Source organism: Mya arenaria, chromosome 13 (genome assembly GCF_026914265.1).
Source record: "Mya arenaria isolate MELC-2E11 chromosome 13, ASM2691426v1".
NCBI lineage: Eukaryota > Metazoa > Mollusca > Bivalvia > Myida > Myidae > Mya > Mya arenaria.
This window is the reverse complement of record NC_069134.1, coordinates 47,191,757-47,209,755: the sequence shown is the minus strand read 5'-3', so window position 1 is coordinate 47,209,755 and position 17,999 is coordinate 47,191,757. Positions and strand designations below refer to the sequence as shown.

The 17,999-nt window shown below is 40.8% G+C and overlaps 1 protein-coding gene across 1 annotated transcript; it reads left to right on the top strand.

The window, feature by feature from the left end:
- Positions 1–4,446: 4,446 nt before the first annotated feature.
- LOC128213092 (NACHT and WD repeat domain-containing protein 2-like) lies at positions 4,447–17,974 on the top strand. Its single transcript, XM_052918618.1, is given in 8 exon segments — positions 4,447–4,809; positions 7,743–7,831; positions 10,013–10,132; positions 11,841–12,053; positions 12,221–12,365; positions 12,599–13,173; positions 13,456–13,591; positions 13,594–17,974. Coding segments are annotated over 8 exon segments (5,253 nt in total). The 5' UTR covers positions 4,447–4,688; the 3' UTR covers positions 17,448–17,974.
- Positions 17,975–17,999: the final 25 nt, after the last annotated feature.

The window sequence follows — 17,999 nt, the reverse complement described above, 5'->3', positions numbered from 1 at the left end:
TAAAGTTTATTATTCGCTCGTTTTTTAGTGCAAAGCTTTGATGAACCGTTATCAATGAAGTTTTATTAGTGCACATATGTTCCAAAAAATAACGAAAACACTTTTATATTAAGCGGGGCATGAAAACACAACCAAATTACTAGGCCGCCATTTAATGAATGAAATTTGGAAGGTCAATCATTGGATTTTAAACATTTTTCTAAGTTTTAGATTGTTTTTCATGATACATGAATATTCAGTCAACTTAATGTCAGAGACCAGTCTGTTTCGCTTGAAAATAGGTTTGTTTTTTTAAGGTAAAGAGTGAATGCCACGCTAGTTTGTCGACAATTTTTGAGGCGTGGGTGGGGTAAAAAATATCAGATTATCTCTAAATTGTTGTGTGAATTTTTCGGGAAGCTCGTTTTACGTATTACAACGACAATCAGTTCTAAATACATTTGAACGATGATATAAAAATGTATTTATGTTTTAACAGTTGTTTTCGTCTGTAATTTGTTTGGCATGAAAGCAAATAATCGAACATTCAGCTTCTAGATCAAGAAAACGGTTGAAAAAAGGGATTACCAGTAATAATCGGTCAGTTGTTAATTTCCAAATATATTTCTATTTAAATCTATAAAACATTTCTTTAAATTTTAAACATTTTTGGTAACCTTTTCTGGTTCAAAGTGAAAGTGTTCTGTTTTGATCAAGGGGAAGTTACTACAAAGGATTTTAAAGTAGATCTGAAAGTTGATATTTTCACTCCTTAGTGATATTTTCACTGTTTTTATTTCACTGATAAAACCCCATATTTCATCGAAAGCATGAAAGAAAAAAATAAACCATTATGTTTAATATAAAATGTTGTTTACATTTTCGTACACAAGTGGAACTTTCTTCCCACATAATGTGTTGAAGGCCGTGAAACACTACTACTCAATGTTATTGCGCGTGCAAATGGGTCGATTAACTATAGAATATAGATGAAATGCATCAACTGTTATCTAACCTTGAAACGAAAGCAACATTGCTTAGTTACATTCGACCATTACTATGTATGAGTAATGGTGAAAGAGTGGCAGATTGTTGCAGAAGCTCTGGCATGGTATACCACCATGCCATATTATTATCGTCATGTCTGCGTTTTCAAATAATACCCTAAACATATGAGGCTTATATCTTTAAAGATTTTATTGACTGTGACTAGTTTGAGGTTTGGGCCGTATAAACTAGTGTAAGTCCCAAATAGGCTCCCAGTATACTCTTGTTCCAGTGAACTTGTGTTTCAAAGTGATAATCCAAGCGGTTTTTGTAAAGCTATTTCGATGCGTTTATGATCTGCTTGTGGCGTGTGTACGTGTGCATGATATACTTTACGTGTGTCTCAGTTCAGTGTTGTTTGAGCCCCGCCTTGTGCCTCTAAACAGCTTTATACTTTAATAGTTTTTACTACTGGGCTTGTCTCTGTAGTTTTCATTATGCACCAGTCAATTGTAACCACGACCCCCAGGTCCGGGGTATACCGGGGATAGCCGGGGAAATGGGCCGTGTTTTTACCTTCCCGGTGGCCCCGCAGTGCCAGGTGAATGCAGTGGTTTTCTCTTCGCGCCAAATATTGCGGGGAATGGGCCGTATCTAGGGTCCCTGAGGTGCGGGTGGCACTTGGCGGGGATTTTACCATCAGTTCATTCCAGCAGGGCGGGGATTTTACCCGGGCTTGGCTGGACCGAAAGTCAAAGTCCCCGCTATTCCCCGGACCTGGGGGCCGTGGTTACAGTTGACTGGTGCATTATATTTAAATGGCAATACATCGCACTTCGCTTCGAAGACTCCCGAATGAACACACTGGCGTCGCCCCTTACAGATACTGTGGAAAACTTACGACAAATCAAATTTATTACCCTGTTTATCGCGTTATCACAGTGAAATGTCGAGATGGCATACACTGTTACGGCATACTGCAGTAAAATAATAGTGATTCAGAGTACACCTTCAATTCTTTCAAAGTCCAAGATGAGGCTGCACATTGTCTCTCAAAGTCAAATATGAGATCAAAGATCGCAGATCGACCTTCTATTGGACATTAAAATTGGTTGACCAGGATCGTAGATCATAGATCCATGCATCCTCTCATTGACATTAAGATTGGTTTACCTGGGTCATAGATTGTAGCTCGACTAATTGAAACAACATGAACATGTGGCCGACCTGGATCTAATTACAAATAGACCCATTACAAAGTTACATATAAATAAACCCGTGGTTTCATTTACTTATAACGCAAGCATTCAGTGTAAATTACTTGATTTAAATAATTGATTTAGCCTTTAAAGCAAGCAAAGTTACGTGTAGGTTAGAGTTTAATAAGTAACTTATATCCGTGCGCATTTTTTGAGAAAAAAACAACAAATGTGTGTTTGAAATGGAGAATGCTCCTTTGCAGGTAAAAAGTTACAAATTCAGAACATAATTTATCGGCAGTGGAAATTCGTTGGATGTGAAGAAGTCGGCCACGAAGTTTTCTGGACATGGGGCCCGTTTTAATGAGATATCTTAAGTCTGAAACCTTAAGCTTAAGGGCGATCGTGGCAGAAACTCTAATGTTCTAACGATATTTTTTTATTGAAACGCATTGTACGCCAAATCGAGGTTACGCCTGGAAATTTGCGATCAACGACAGACGAGTTAATAAAAAATGTTACTGTACAGTGCTGAAGGGTGTCAACATTGCAACATTGGTATGACATTTGTAACTGAATGTGTTTGTTTGCCTTAGCTCATGCCTGTTTGTTTATGATACTAGAACTATCGAACAATCAATTGAATTCAGAACGTTTACACTACTGGACATGTCCTTGTAGTTTTCATTGTTTTTACTTTAAATTTAATTGTTGTATAAACTCTTTAAATACACCGCTTCGAAAAGTAACCTGGTGGCTATATAGGAATCTAGCGCGTCGTCAAGTCCGTCCCTTTTTTGTTCTGTCCATATCTTTCATGGTCAGATTTAGAAAAATATAGTTGGCAGACGTGAAACCAATAGTATGAGGATTTGTCGTGCACAAAAACCTGTGTCCCTATCTTCAATGTTAAGGTCATAGCAACCTTCTGAACATCGTATGGTATGTCGGTCCAATACCCATTTACGGTCAGAGTTTAAAATCATTGGCAAAGGTGACCGCCATATCATGAGGATATGTTGCGTAAAAGATCCGTGTCCCTACCTTTAAAGCTGCACTCTCACAGATTTACCGTTTTGACAACTTATTTATTTTTTGTCTTGGAATGAGCCAATTTTTGTGTAAAAATCTGCAAATTAGTGATATATGACTGCTGACAAAAGGTCAGATCGCAGATTTTCATATTTCTGTTCGAAAATTAATGTTTTATGTACTAACGGTTTAAGGCAAATACATAAAACATCAATTTTTGAACTTAAATATGAAAATCTGCGTTCTGAATTTTTGTCAGCAGACTTATATCACTTGTTTCCATGCATTTTCGAATAAAATGGCTCGTTCCAAGACAAAAAATAAAAAAAGTTGTCAAAACGTTCAATCTGTGAGAGTGCAGCTTTAAGGTCACAGCAACCGTTTGATCATATATGTTTTTGCCATATAAGCCTAACTGATAAAAGTTCGTTTCCGGTCCATATCTTTGTCAGACAATGTCGGATTTTAAATTATTTGGCAGAAATAACCAATATAGTATGGGGACTTCATGCGCACAAGACACGTGTTCCTAGCTTCAAGGTTACAGCAACCTTCTTAATTTAGTATGTTTTGCTATATAAGCCTTACTGGTGATAGTTTGTGTCATATAACAGTACCAATAGTTTCAATCTTCCTCTTACCCCTACATTATTGACGATTCTGTGGCACGTTAACCTTCAGTGAAACACGATCCACTTGATATCTTGAATTGTTCTATCCAAGTAGTATTTCCGACACTTGTGTATGGGGGGTATTACTCACTTTCTATGATAGCTCTAGATATATTTAGTTTATTTGTCCACTTTCCGCTACAATATAACATAAACATAGATTTGCTAAATGGAGAGATACAAAGTAATCTTTTAGTGCATGTTATCTTATATGCACGTTAAATCAACAATTTAGCAAATACCGGACCTTTAAAAAAAAGTTCATACACTGGTTTTTGTTTAGTTTACAACATTAAAGGCACATTGCAAATAAAACAGTTACCTTTCCCTTACTAAGCATGGTAACTACTACCTACAATTAAAGCACTAAATATCTGATTATCAAAATGAAAGCGATCATGATGAATAATGGATTTAAATTGAAACGTCTCAATATAAGCCCGCATGAAGGCCCCGTTCAATAGGCTTACGAATGTAGGTTTGGTTTTAAACCGTCTATATTCGGAATGCATTGAAAACCTTCATCCAATATAGCTTCGGTAAACAAGATGGCGTCACATAGCAACCTAGCGCGTGTACAAACCGGACCGCTATGTTTATTGCAGTAGTGGTTTAAAGTTTCACTAAATGAGATATCTTACAAAATTTAATTGTTACCTCAAGACAATGCGCGTACTTTTAATGAAATTGATATAATGATAGACTTTTAACGTCAAAAGGTGTCTGGATAAATAAACTGACATTTATACAATGCATCTATAGTGGTTAAACTGTATTCCAACGGAAGTTGTTAAGGCCAGGGACCAGAAGTAATAAAGGGATGGAAGGTGCAGACTGGGAGCCCATCGTCCATCGGGTGCTTGCCGGAAATGTGCTACCGGAAGAGCTACCGGAAATCCCTCAGAGGGTCGTTCGTGTGTTCCTCAGCTCCACGGGAGTTGGTAGGTGTTTTACTTCAGGGGCGATTGTTTGGAGTTCCCTACATTAAACTTGGAGAACATGGAATGTTAATTACGCTTTAAAGTGAACATTAATATGCATCTGGTTATGAAATCACTAAGTAAACTTATCTTAAATGTGTTACGTTCTGTACATAGAAATACAAAAGTCTATTATACCTCATAAATCGACCTTTTTATAGATTATTCTTTTCTGCTTATTGAACTTGAGTTTAAAAATATTACGTTCGATATAGATTCTTCAATGATCATTTAAATAGTATTGAAAGTTTATATAAAGCATTCAGTTGACTTTTCACAAATGCCAGCTTGGGAAAAGTCAACATAGCTTCTTGTTCTTCTACAGAAGTCGATTTATTTACATAACTGTAATATTGGTCATAATCCCACAGCAAAACAAGTACGTGCTGATTTAGACAATAGGTGATAATCGTTAACAGAATCTTGATTTTGCTATTGAATATATTGTTAGTTAATGTGTTATTCCTATAACCTTATTACGGAACACACCACGTGTCGCGAAGACTCGTTTGTATTTAATGGTCATACCAAGCCGGTTAAAGCATGTGTGTTAATGTATGAAAAAGTCATCCCACGGTGCTAGATAACAAAAATCGCTTAGACCAAAGACCGAACAGTTATCACCAGGACAGCAAAATCTCACTGTAAACAAAAAATATATCTTGTCAGGGGCTTCGTCTTTTAATGAGAAAATATTGATTTCACACGGGTGGACTTTAATGGATGTTTTACCCTTTCATTGGTTATATTTGAATGCTCATACTTAACAAATGTCCATTTAAGAAATTTGTATTCCAGTTAGATAGTGTAATTGATTTCCTCCTATTGCTGTATTAGCGATTGATATTCAACCCATTAACGTACGCTTAGTTTGATCTGTATGCTACATATCGTGCACTGATATTAAAAATATAGTTTTATTGGCGGGAGGTTGTGAGGGAGGGGGTGGGCGGGAGGTTGTTGTGTGGGAGGTTGTTTGGGAGGTATGTGGGAGGGGATGCGGGAGGGGTGTGGGAGGGGTTGGGCGGGAGGTGTGTGGGAGAGGGTGGGCGGGAGGTGTGTGGGAGATGTGTGGGAGGGTGTGGGCGGGAGGTTGTGTGGGAGGTGTATGGGAGATTGTGTGGGAGGTGTGTGGGAGGGGGTGGGCGGGAGGTGTGTGGGAGGGGGTGGGCGTGAGGTTGTGTGGGTTGTGTGTGGGAGGTTGTGTGGGAGGGGAATGGGCGGGAGGTGTGTGGGAGGGGTGTGGGAGGGGTTGGGCGGGAGGTGTTTGGGAAGGGGGGTGGGCGGGAGGTTTTGTGTGAAGTGTATGGGAGGGTGTGTGGGAGGTTGTGTGGGAGGTGTGTGGGAGGGGTTGGGCGGGATTTTGTGTGGGAGGTATGTGGGAGGTTGTGTTGGAGGGGGTGGGAGGTTGTGTCGGAGGTGGATGGGAGGGTGTGTGGGAGGTTGTGTGGGAGGTGTGTGGGAGGGGGTGGGCGTGAGGTTGTGTGGGTTGTGTGTGGGAGGTTGTGTGGGAGGGGAATGGGCGGGAGGTGTGTGGGAGGGGTGTGGGAGGGTGTGTGGGAGGGGTTGGGCGGGAGGTGTTTGGGAAGGGGGGTGGGCGGGAGGTTTTGTGTGAAGTGTATGGGAGGGTGTGTGGGAGGTTGTGTGGGAGGTGTGTGGGAGGGGTTGGGCGGGATTTTGTGTGGGAGGTATGTGGGAGGTTGTGTTGGAGGGGGTGGGAGGTTGTGTCGGAGGTGGATGGGAGGGTGTGTGGGAGGTTGTGTGGGAGGTGTGTGGGAGGGGGTGGGCGGGAGGATGTGTTGGAGGTGTGTGGGAGGTTGTGTGGGAGGGTGTGGGCGGGAGGTTGTGTGGAAGGTATGTGGGAGGTTTTGTGGGAGGTTGTGTCGGAGGTGGATGGGAGGGTGTGTGGGAGGTTGTTTGGGAGGTGGATGGGAGGGGGTGGGCGGGATTTTGTGTGGGAGGTATGTGGGAGGTTGTGTTGGAGGGGGTGGGAGGTTGTGTCGGAGGTGGATGGGAGGGTGTGTGGGAGGTTGTGTGGGAGGTGTGTGGGAGGGGGTGGGCGGGAGGATGTGTTGGAGGTGTGTGGGAGGTTGTGTGGGAGGGTGTGGGCGGGAGGTTGTGTGGGAGGTGTGTGGGAGGGGTTGGGCGGGTGGTGTGTTGGAGGTGTGTGGGAGGAGGTGGGCGGGAGCTGTGTGGGAGATGTGTGGGAGGGGGTTGGCGGGAGGGTGTGCGGGAGGTGTGTTGGAGGGATTGGGCGGGAGTTTGTGTGGGAGGTATGTGGGAGTTTGTGTGGGGGGTGAAGGTTGTGTGGGAGGTTGTGTGGGATGTTGTGTGGCAGGTGTGTGGGAGGGGTTGGGCGGGAGGTTGTGTGGGAGGTGTGTGGGAGGGGATGGGGCGGGATGTGTGTGGGAGGTGTGTGGGAGCGAGTGGGGCGGGAGGTTGTGTGGGAGGGGGTGGGGCGGGAGGTGTGTGGGAGGGGATTGGGGCGGGAGGTGTGTGGGAGGGGATTGGGGCGGGAGGTGTGTGGGAGGGGTTAGGCGGGAGATTGTTTGGGAGGGAGTGGGGCGGGAGGTTGTGTGGGAGGGGTTTAGGCGGGAGGTTGTGTGGGAGGGAGTGGGTGCACTTTTGTAGGAGCTAGCACACCATTGAAAACGGGGACATTGCCAATTATGTTAATAGATATGTATACTGAGCCTTAAAACAAGGATTTTAATAATCACCACACGTGTGTAATGGTTATTTCGATCACAGTAATGTTGAGTTATTCAGTTGAGTTACAATATTAATGAAAATCAGACTTGACGCGGAAACAAACTTTTGCTCGAAAAGTCAGTTTGATTGTGTTGAATCTTATTATATTTGCATTACCATAATGAATTAAACGTTTGTTTCAGACTCCCAGACGGAACGTAATGCATTGGTTGAACGTGTGTATCCCCCGTTACGAGAATATTGCCGTCAGAAATATGGTGTCGACTTTCAGGTATATAAGCAGGTCGGATTAACCATGATTATTCGTAGTCATTGCGCTAATCCGGCCCAAATCTTATGTTGAAATATTTAAAGTAAGGTACATGTATCTCGGTTACGGGGGTTTCAGTCATCAATCATTTTGTATTTCATCACTAATCTGACAATGTCTAATACAATAAGTTAGGTTATAAGCCTTTTGCTTATCAATATCTTATTAAAAAGCATAGTCTATCATTTAAAGTTATTGTCACGTTAATGGAGCATACATGTTGATTGAATAGGATCACAGGATAAATATCCTGTGGTATTTTACCAAAGGAGTATAGACTGGAAGTTGTAACACACTAAAGGATAAACCCCGCCATAGTATACCCCGTTTATATGACAAGCATTAATTTGTCCTTGGGGTAAATTTTGGACTCGTTTAAACGGAAATTGAAAATAAAAGAATATTTTTAATAAAAAAGCCAATAATTTGTGTTAGAAATTGCATATTGTTTCATTAAATTTTATTGATAGCTATCATAGGTGACATTTGTCGATTTATATATATTAAATACTATCATAATTATTTCGCTTAAACTGACTGGCTCATGTTTTTGGAGGAAAAATAGTTCCAAGTAATGCATCTGAAAAACACTTTTTTAAGATCATTTTACTCTATGATATCGAAAATGCAGAAACAATACAGTTATAGCATAAACACCGGCTAGTCCACACGGCCACCGTGACTTTAATTAAGATGATTGATATGCTGTATCTTAAGGATACATTGATAACATCACGTGATAATGTCAATCAACCAATCATCCAACACCACAGTCGTAATTAATTTTCAATCGCGTTACTAACGCTAATAAAAATAGTGGTCTTCAAAGACAATATTTGTGCAAATATCAACAGCTTTTGGTATTTTTGTTTTAACACTCCTTATGATTTGCCGCACTTTATTTCGTAATTTAAAAAAGTGCATTTTTCAAACCATGAGCGAGTTACTTTAAATAAGTCAACAATAACAGCTAGGTCCTCTGTCCTCTCATTAAGTTAATGTAAGACTGTTAGAAATCTTGCATTTTAGCTGTTTACATTTGTTTAACTGTTTCGAATATTATATTAAAAACACAATTTAAGAATCAATGATAATTTTAAATGTTATAACTTCAAGTTCAAAGTATAATACCGAATGGAATGCGGTAGCTTTTAACTGCATATTAAAAGGATTTCACATTCCATGTGATGTTAGATATTAAAACTTGTATGTTAGATCCCCTAAACGAGGGGGTAAACCGTATCAGTCGCTTTTCAGAAAAAAAGTTCAGGAAAATCGATAAGAGTTTGAGTAAAGTAAATGACAATGTATTTATTACACTTTTCGGCAATATTTTTTAAAATAGGGTAGATATTATCTGAAACTCCCTGTCAAAATATAAATGACCCCGGGGCTATCTCAGCTCCTGCGTTAATATAACATTAAATACCCAAGGAGGCAAATTTACCCCACCTCCGGATATGGCGTAAGTTTGCCCCCGAAGCTCAATTTTTTTGCCAGTTCTAAATACACGTACCGTAGTTCTATATACACGTACCGTAGTTCTAAATACACGTACCGTAGTTCTATATTTACGTACCGTGGTTTTATATACACGTACCATAGTTCTATATATACGTACCGTGGTTCTATATACACGTACCGTAGTTCTATATACACGTACCGTAGATCTATATACACGTACCGTAGTTCTATATACACGTACCGTAGTTCTATATATACGTACCGTGGTTCTATATACACGTATCGTAGTTCTATATATACGTACCGTGGTTCTATATACACGTACCATAGTTCTATATACACGTACCGTAGATCTATATACACGTACCGTAGTTCTATATACACGTACCGTAGATCTATATACACGTACCGTAGTTCTATATATACGTACCGTGGTTCTATATACACGTACCATAGTTCTATATACACGTACCGTAGATCTATATACACGTACCGTTTTTCTATATACACATATGTTAGTTATATATACACGTACCGTAGCACTATATACACGTAACGTAGTTCTATATACACGTAACGTAGTTCTATATACACGCACCGTAGTTATATATACTCGTACCGTAGAACTATAATTTTGCCCTCTGACTTTGACAAGGGTTTTCTTTTTGTTGTTTCTAGATGGTTGACCTGGAGTGGGGAGTGCTGCCCAAGGACAACGTCGCGGACCCCTACCTCACTGACTTCAGGTTCCGGGAGCTGCACAATTGTCAACAAATGTCTGCCGGACCAAGCTTTGTGGTAATTTAAGCTAGATCAAAAGACATGCATCCCCGACATATCATTAAAACATTGATCCATCTTTTCTTTCTTTGCCTCAGCAAATAAAACTTGGTATAAAGAACACGTTTGATTTGCCATTCAAATATTTGTTTATGTTTCATTAAGCTGCCATTCATACATTGCGCTCACCATTGCACCTTGAAGTAATATTTGTGTAACATATCAAGTAAAGGGCTGGTATACCAATATTAAATATATTCCCTAAATACAGTGAACGCTGTATTCTCTTGAAGGGTTTGATTCTGTGGTTTTGCGATCTGTTTTGAATCAGGTTATTACTTTCTCCGATGTTTTGAAGACACACGCTAAGGTCATCAAATATTTATACCATTAGCAGCAAACTCCTTGTCTAGAGATTACAAACTACTTAAGGTTGTAAAGGCACACAGGCACGTATTTTAAATCTAAACTTTTAAATGCATTACGGTTGATTTTCAAGCCTTCTACTTGATTCACAAATGTAGAATGAGTCCGTGCTTCGTAAGTTGTCTGGTAAACAAATTATTTATTTTAACAAATAATTCAACTTTCATGTTTCAGTCAAGCGTCTTTTATGTAAAAAGATATTATCTATCAATGAAAGTCTCTGTAAAAGGATCACAGAATGCAGCATGTGCATGAAATAACTATTGATGTTGAACTGTTGCAGTAATATGTTCACTATCTTCATAATCTATAGCTCATCGCCAATCACAGCCGAGTCGCAGTATATAATTGATATAAATGCATTTAAATAATACATGAACTATACCTACACATTCATATCTCTACACGCATTGTCAACGGAGCAACATACATATCTCAACATGCATTGTGAACGGAGCAACATACATATCTCTACATGCATTGTGAACGGAGCAACATACATATCTCTACACGCATTGTGAACGGAGCAACATACATATCTCTACATGCATTGTGAACGGAGCAACATACATATCTCTACATGCATTGTGAACGGAGCAACATACATATCTCTACATGCATTATGAACTGAACAACATACATATCTCAACACGCATTGTCAACGGAGCAACATTCATATCTCCACTTGCATTCTGAACGGAACAACACACATATCTCTACATGCATTATGAACGGAGCAACATACATATCTCTACATGCATTCTGAACGGAGCAACAGACATATATCAACATGTTTTGTGAACGGAGCAACAGACATATCTGTACATGCATTGTGAACGGAGCAACATACATATGTGAAGGCCATGCTGGAAATAAGTAGTATGTCTGTAATGATTGTACACTTAGTATGTTACCTTCGTTAAATAAAGTTGTTATTATTATTATTATTATTATATTTCTACATGCATTGTGAACGGAGCAACATCCATATCTCTACATGCATTGTGAACGGAGCAACAGACATATCTCAACATGCATTGTGGACGGAGCAACATACATATCTCTACATGCATTGTGGACGGAGCAACAGACATATCTGTACATGCATTGTGAACGGAGCAACATACATATCTCTACATGCATTGTGAACTGAGCAACATACATATCTGTAAAAAACAAAAACTAGATTATATACTGTTTTCATGGTCACCGTAGCAGAGGTGTTAACAAAACCAAATCAAGGCGGCATGCGAATGATCCGTTAATGATTTTGCGCATAATGTATACTGTATTGCTTCAGGCGTTCATAGGCCAGAAATACGGTGAGCGGCCGCTGCCGTCGGTTATCCCTGCTGAAGAATTTGAGACACTGATGGTGACCCTCCGCGGTCACAGGAACCGGGACACGCGGTCGGCGACGCTCCTGGACGACTGGTACCAGAAGGACGATAACTCTGTACCACCCGCGTATCTCCTTACTAGGTTGACTGAGCGGCTGCCTGACTATTTCAGTGTGCGTAATAGCATTTATTCTGTTCAGAAACCTGAAACCTTGACAGTATTCAGTAATAAACTTTGATTGCCGAATAGCAGGATTGTTTATTCAAAGTGTTTAAAACGAATTTACTATGTGCACTTGTATATAAGGATGTATTAATGTTTCTAAATGTACGTTTTCAGAGGGAGAATGAGTGTCGGGAGGCGACCCAGCAGAAGTGGATGGAGGAAAAGGAGGAGATGAGGCGGCTTCTGCAGAAGGCGGCGGAACTCGCATACCTCCAGGGTCTTATAGACGGGGAAACCCAGCAAAAATACACCGCCTCAAGTAAGCAATATGCGCATTATTTTATATACATAAAACATGTTTGTGGTTTAATCTGGATGTAATTGAGCACAGTTTGTTCAAATCGGTTTTGTGATATACGACGGCTCTGTTTTCTTTTAAGACCTTTGAGATATATTTTTTGATGTTGATTTATAATTTATATTTTAAAATATAGGATGAAAACCTTTTGGGATATCTGTACCTGGCAAGTCATGCTCATTGTTTTCTTTTAGCACAAGATATATGCATACAGCACTTGACAGAAGAATCCGGTGAATCGCAGAACCGATGTGTTATGTTTGCTCGAACCATTGTTGACCTGAAAAACTACGTTGAAGATAAGAAGGCGACCGATTTTGCTGAAATATCCCTCAACGAGAAAACAGACTTGTTAGAACTTGATGAAACTTGTGCAACAAAACTCTCCCAACTTAAAACACGTGTCAAAGGACTGCTGTCAAATAGGAACTGTTTGGATTATGACGTTTTATGGCGATATGATGACGTCATACACCCAAAACTGCACGCTCCATATTTGAACAAGCTGTGTACAGAGTTTCGTGAGACACTGACAATGATGATCGACCAAACAGTTCCGAAAACGCGTTTCGACGTCGAACCGGACATCTATGAGGAGGTTCTGCAACACTGGCTTTGCTGTAAGCGGAAGGCTGTGAATTTCTACGGTCAAGAGGAAATCGTTAGCGGGGTAAAGAGATACCTGGCTGCCCAGTCTAAGAAACCGCTCATTGTGTACGGCGAGTCCGGCTCTGGAAAATCCACTCTACTTGCTAAAACGGCAACTGAGGTCAGTATAAATTTCATACATCGGTAGATATACGAGAGTATGACAGTATTATCTTTTGAAAAGTACTTACATATAAATGTGCAGGTTCTGATTTAAGTTATATACTGGATCGTGACTTATAAACCTGTTTTAGATTCTGCTAGATCGAAATGGGTTTCGTTTTAGTCGACACACAGTGGAATAACTTTTTATATGAAGCTGATCATCGCCTATGTTACTGATGTATAGCGAATACAATGGTGTATTTTGGCATACTGTATATAGTCTTATATGTACTTTCAGGTTGTTAAAAACTCATCTGGCCGTACAATTTGCGCTATCCGTTTCATCGGCTACACTCCGAAGAGTTCAGACATCAAGCAAGTACTGATGACCCTCTGTCACCAGTTACTACACACCCTAGGCCGACCCTCCAATGACCCCCTTATGATTGTAAGGACCTACAGCGCTACTTTGCAGACCTGCTCAATTCTTTCCCCAAAGAGCTCAATGTTGTGATATTTTTGGATGCTATCGAGCAACTGATTCCTGAATACAACGCTCATTATTTGTCCTGGTTGCCCACAGAGTTGTCGCCGAATATTAAAATCATCATTGCCACACATCCAACCAAACATGGTATTCTGGACCGGCTACAAAGTGAGATTATCAAAGATGTGAATTACACACTGAGAGTGACACAGATGTCACAAATGGATGCTGATGGTCTAATGCAATACGCGCTCAGCCTTTATGGTAGAAAAGTGACAACGCTGCAGCATAGTGTGTTCAAAGCCAAGTTCGGGGACTGTTCATTGGCTATGTTTGTTCAGTTGTTGACTCATATGGCCAAGCATATTTCGTCGTTTGACAAGTTAGTTGTGGATGATGTACCGTCTAACATTTCTGAAGCAATAAACAAGTTTTACAATGAACTGGAGAAGATGCACGGAAAAGTGTTAGTTGGACGATCATTAAGCTATTTGGTAGCTTCAGTAACTGGTTTAAGTGATTGTGAAATGGAAGATCTTCTTTCATTAGATGAAGATGTGCTGAATTCTGTGTTCATATCGTACCATCCACCGGTCCGACGAATACCATACGTGAAATGGTTGATGCTGAAAAAAGACATCGACGTTTTCCTGACATCACGAGAAGCGGACGGCGTAACGGTGTCGCTATTGTGCCACGAACAGTTCGAAAACGTCATCAAAGAGCGCTACCTGTCAGACGAAAAAGTAAAGAAAGATGTCCACTCTATGCTGGCAGATTACTTTTTGGGAACGTGGTCAGGTAGGAAAAAGCCCGTCCAGGTGCCTGAGTGCAACGGAGTTCAGTTGCTTTTGCCCTGTGGAAAAGAGGCTGATCGCTTGGTCGCTTCTCAGCCTCTGTCGTTTGAAACCCCTGGAAATGGCGTCAGGTTCAACAAACGAAAATACGACCAGGTTCCGAGACATCTCTACCTCGCCGGAAGACTTGAGGAGCTCAACAGTCTGGTGCTGTTTAACTATGAATGGTTGTATAACAAAATCAAGGCTCTCTCGTTGACTCATATTATGGCAGATTTTGTTCTCAACCCTGGTGAAGAGGCAACTCTTGTAGAAGAAGCCTTGCGCGTAGCGGAATCAACCATTCAATCCGACATTAATAACTTGGGGCCCGAAATTTCTGGTCACCTGCTGCCATACTTTAAGACCCATCCAAACATCCGAGCTCTAGTTCAACAATGTGACAGAGCGGGCCTGAAACACTGTGCCCTTGTTCCAAACTTTCCTTACTTACAAGTACCCGGAAGTGCATTGCAGCATACGCTGGCGTCAGATGTTTGCAGTGACTTTTACATACTAAGTGGAGAGGATAGATTTTTATTGCAAAAGGTCAAGGACAGCTCCCTTGTTCACAAGTTTGACGTTGCAACAGGCGAAGACAAGGGCAGTATATTTGCATCAAACGGCGATCTATATGTTACGCCAAACGGGAAGCTCTTTGTCATCGTGGACCATATAACAGAAAAAGCCATCAAGGTACATAATTCAGTCACGGGGGAATTCGTCGGGCAGTTGATAGTTATGAATCACATCGAATTGAAAGTGAAGGAAAAGTACAAAATGTGTTGTGTAAGCCTCACAAACGAGCGATTGAGCGTCATTGTAACTACAGACGTCAGCTACTTATGTATCGCTGACCTCGCTGGTTGTGAGTTTCTGCAAATCATTGCACTCGACGGGAAATGTGAAGTCAGCCGAATTGCTCCAAATGGGCGACACATATTCTGCAACTCGAATGAGTTCATGCTATGCTACGATATGTACTCATTGGAACACATTTGTACGGTTCCAACGGGTCATCGTCCATCCACTCTTGCTTTCACATCTGATGGATTCCGCGGATACCTTGCCAACCCATACGAAGCCAAGCTCTTGGTCATGCATATTCACAAAGGAACGGTTGAAATGGCTTACAAAAGCCCCCTGGAAGAAGATTTTCCAGATGACCAGATTGTCGATCTGAAGGTTTCACCAAAAGATGATATGCTTCTTATACGAGGAAACGATACCATACTCGTGTATGACAGATTCGCTGAGAAAGTAACGGTGAAATTTACTCGCCCAGATGATGTGCCAAAAGAATTCAAGTTGCCAAAAAGTTTTTACACAGATTTGTATTTCACCAATGCTGACTTTTCTCGAGATGGAAAATTTGTTTTTGCCACGATGTTTAGAAACCTATACCTGTGGAAAGTCTCGACCGGCCAAAGAATAACTACGATTCAAGCACCAGTAGGCATCATCACGGAAATGCTAATTTCGCAGAACACTAGCCAAGTCATTACCCACTTGAAAGGATCCAAGGACGTGCAAGTGTGGAACGTCGATGATGCTGTTAAGCAAATTAACATGCTTGACAAGCTCACAAACGAGGTGATAGAAGCCAAACTCACCGTGGATAACTCAGTTGCGTTTGTGAGATGCAAGGACAGCGATGAGTTAGGGGTAATTGACATGCGAAATGGCATTTTGCTCGATTTACTTACACACGATGCACCCATTCAAGATTTTGCTTGTACTCCAGATGGGCAATACGTCCTGATATCGAGCATTCCAAAGAAACGTAACGTCGCTGTCAAAATATGGGATATGGATGAAAGAAAGGTTGTAAAGGAATTCGGCAATACAAAGGGGTACTGCTTAGGCGCAAAGAATACACAGTCCATCATCTACGTTGCTCAAGAAGAGCTGAATTTCAAAGCACCTTTCTACATTACACGGTTCAGTTTCATGTCAGAAGGGTTTAGAGAAAGTACACACCCACTTTCACTCAAGTACATTTTGGACAAGCCATTCTTGACCAGCGATGATCAGAACGTCGTCGTTCTGACCGCTCAGGATTATTTGGAAGTGGAGGCTGATTTTGATACTCCAACCATTTGCGTCTTCTCTCTCGAAGACGATTACAAGGTTTCATACTATACGCCAGAAAGTTTTTCTGAAGTTGTCAACATCAACACCATCAAGAAGGTCACCCCTTGCTCCAATCAGGACAGCAATTGCGTCATGGTCATGTACAGTACAAATGCTGTGAGCATAGAATACAACGAAAAGCCCGCTGACCAATGGCAAACTCAACTAGGTCTGTTGGTGCTCAATATTTTCACAGGCGCCATCATCACCATATGCGAACCGTTTATGAATCCAGGAACTCCTACCGATTCCATTGTGTTTTCAGACACATCTGTTTGTATAGATTCTGACTACAACATTTTTCACATCGGAGAGGGTCGTTTTATCAACAGCCTCCAGAGTCCCAGAGTGCCACCAACGGCTGTAGTCCTCCAAGGTGGTGCCGTTATCTACTACAAGGACAGTCATGTGTTCGTGGTCAGTCTTCGTACTGACCTACCAATCGCAAGATGCGATGTCCATTCTTCAATTTCCAGTATCACAGTCTGTTCAGATGAGCGAACGCTCCTTGTTGGCTGCCATGATGGAACCGTTGTATCGTATGTAATCATTGACCATGCTGTGGACGACGTCGACCAAATCATCCGTACAATGGGCAGTCGCTGTATTGATGACGTCAGCAGAAATGGCCTGCTATCTGGTAGAACATCCCGTACGTGGGACCGCGTGGAAGATCAGAAGTGCCCGACATATTCTCGCCCTCCGTCCGCCCTTTTGACGGGTCCAAAAGAAAGGGTTTTACTCAAGCAAGTAGAACCCGCGCCAAAATACCGCCCAAGCTCAGAAACGCTGATATATTTGAATGAACGATCCAGGTCCTGCAATGTACAATGAGTGTTAATTTCTGGCCAGACATTTAAACTGGAAATTATGATAAAGACCAGTTGAGAGTCGTCCTGGAACAAAAAAAGAACACATTTTTAAATATTTTGAAAAATACGTTCGATTGTTGTTCTTACGATAGAACTACCCGCATTTGTTTAGCGTTTTCTTTTGCGGAATTTTACATTTATTTTATTGCATTTATTCTGAGTAAAAAGCTTTTATTTTTCCAATTTTAGAAATATATGTATATATGTTTTATCTTTGAACTGATTAGATTCATAGTTATACCAGAGAACATGTTTTTATATTTTTACAGAGCAATATAGTGTTTATTTATAGATGCATTTATCTGTTCACTGTTTTAAAGTCTGTTTTAGGTCACAGACGTTTATCGGTGATATATTGTACCGGGATTATGCTTTTCTGTGATATTTTGTCCTTAAATAAGAACTATGTTTACGTTTTTGTTACCTTTAATTCTGTATAGCATAAGAATATTAGAATAAATAGATATTACGAAATAAAGTATATGGATACACTTACACATTTGTGCATTTTTGT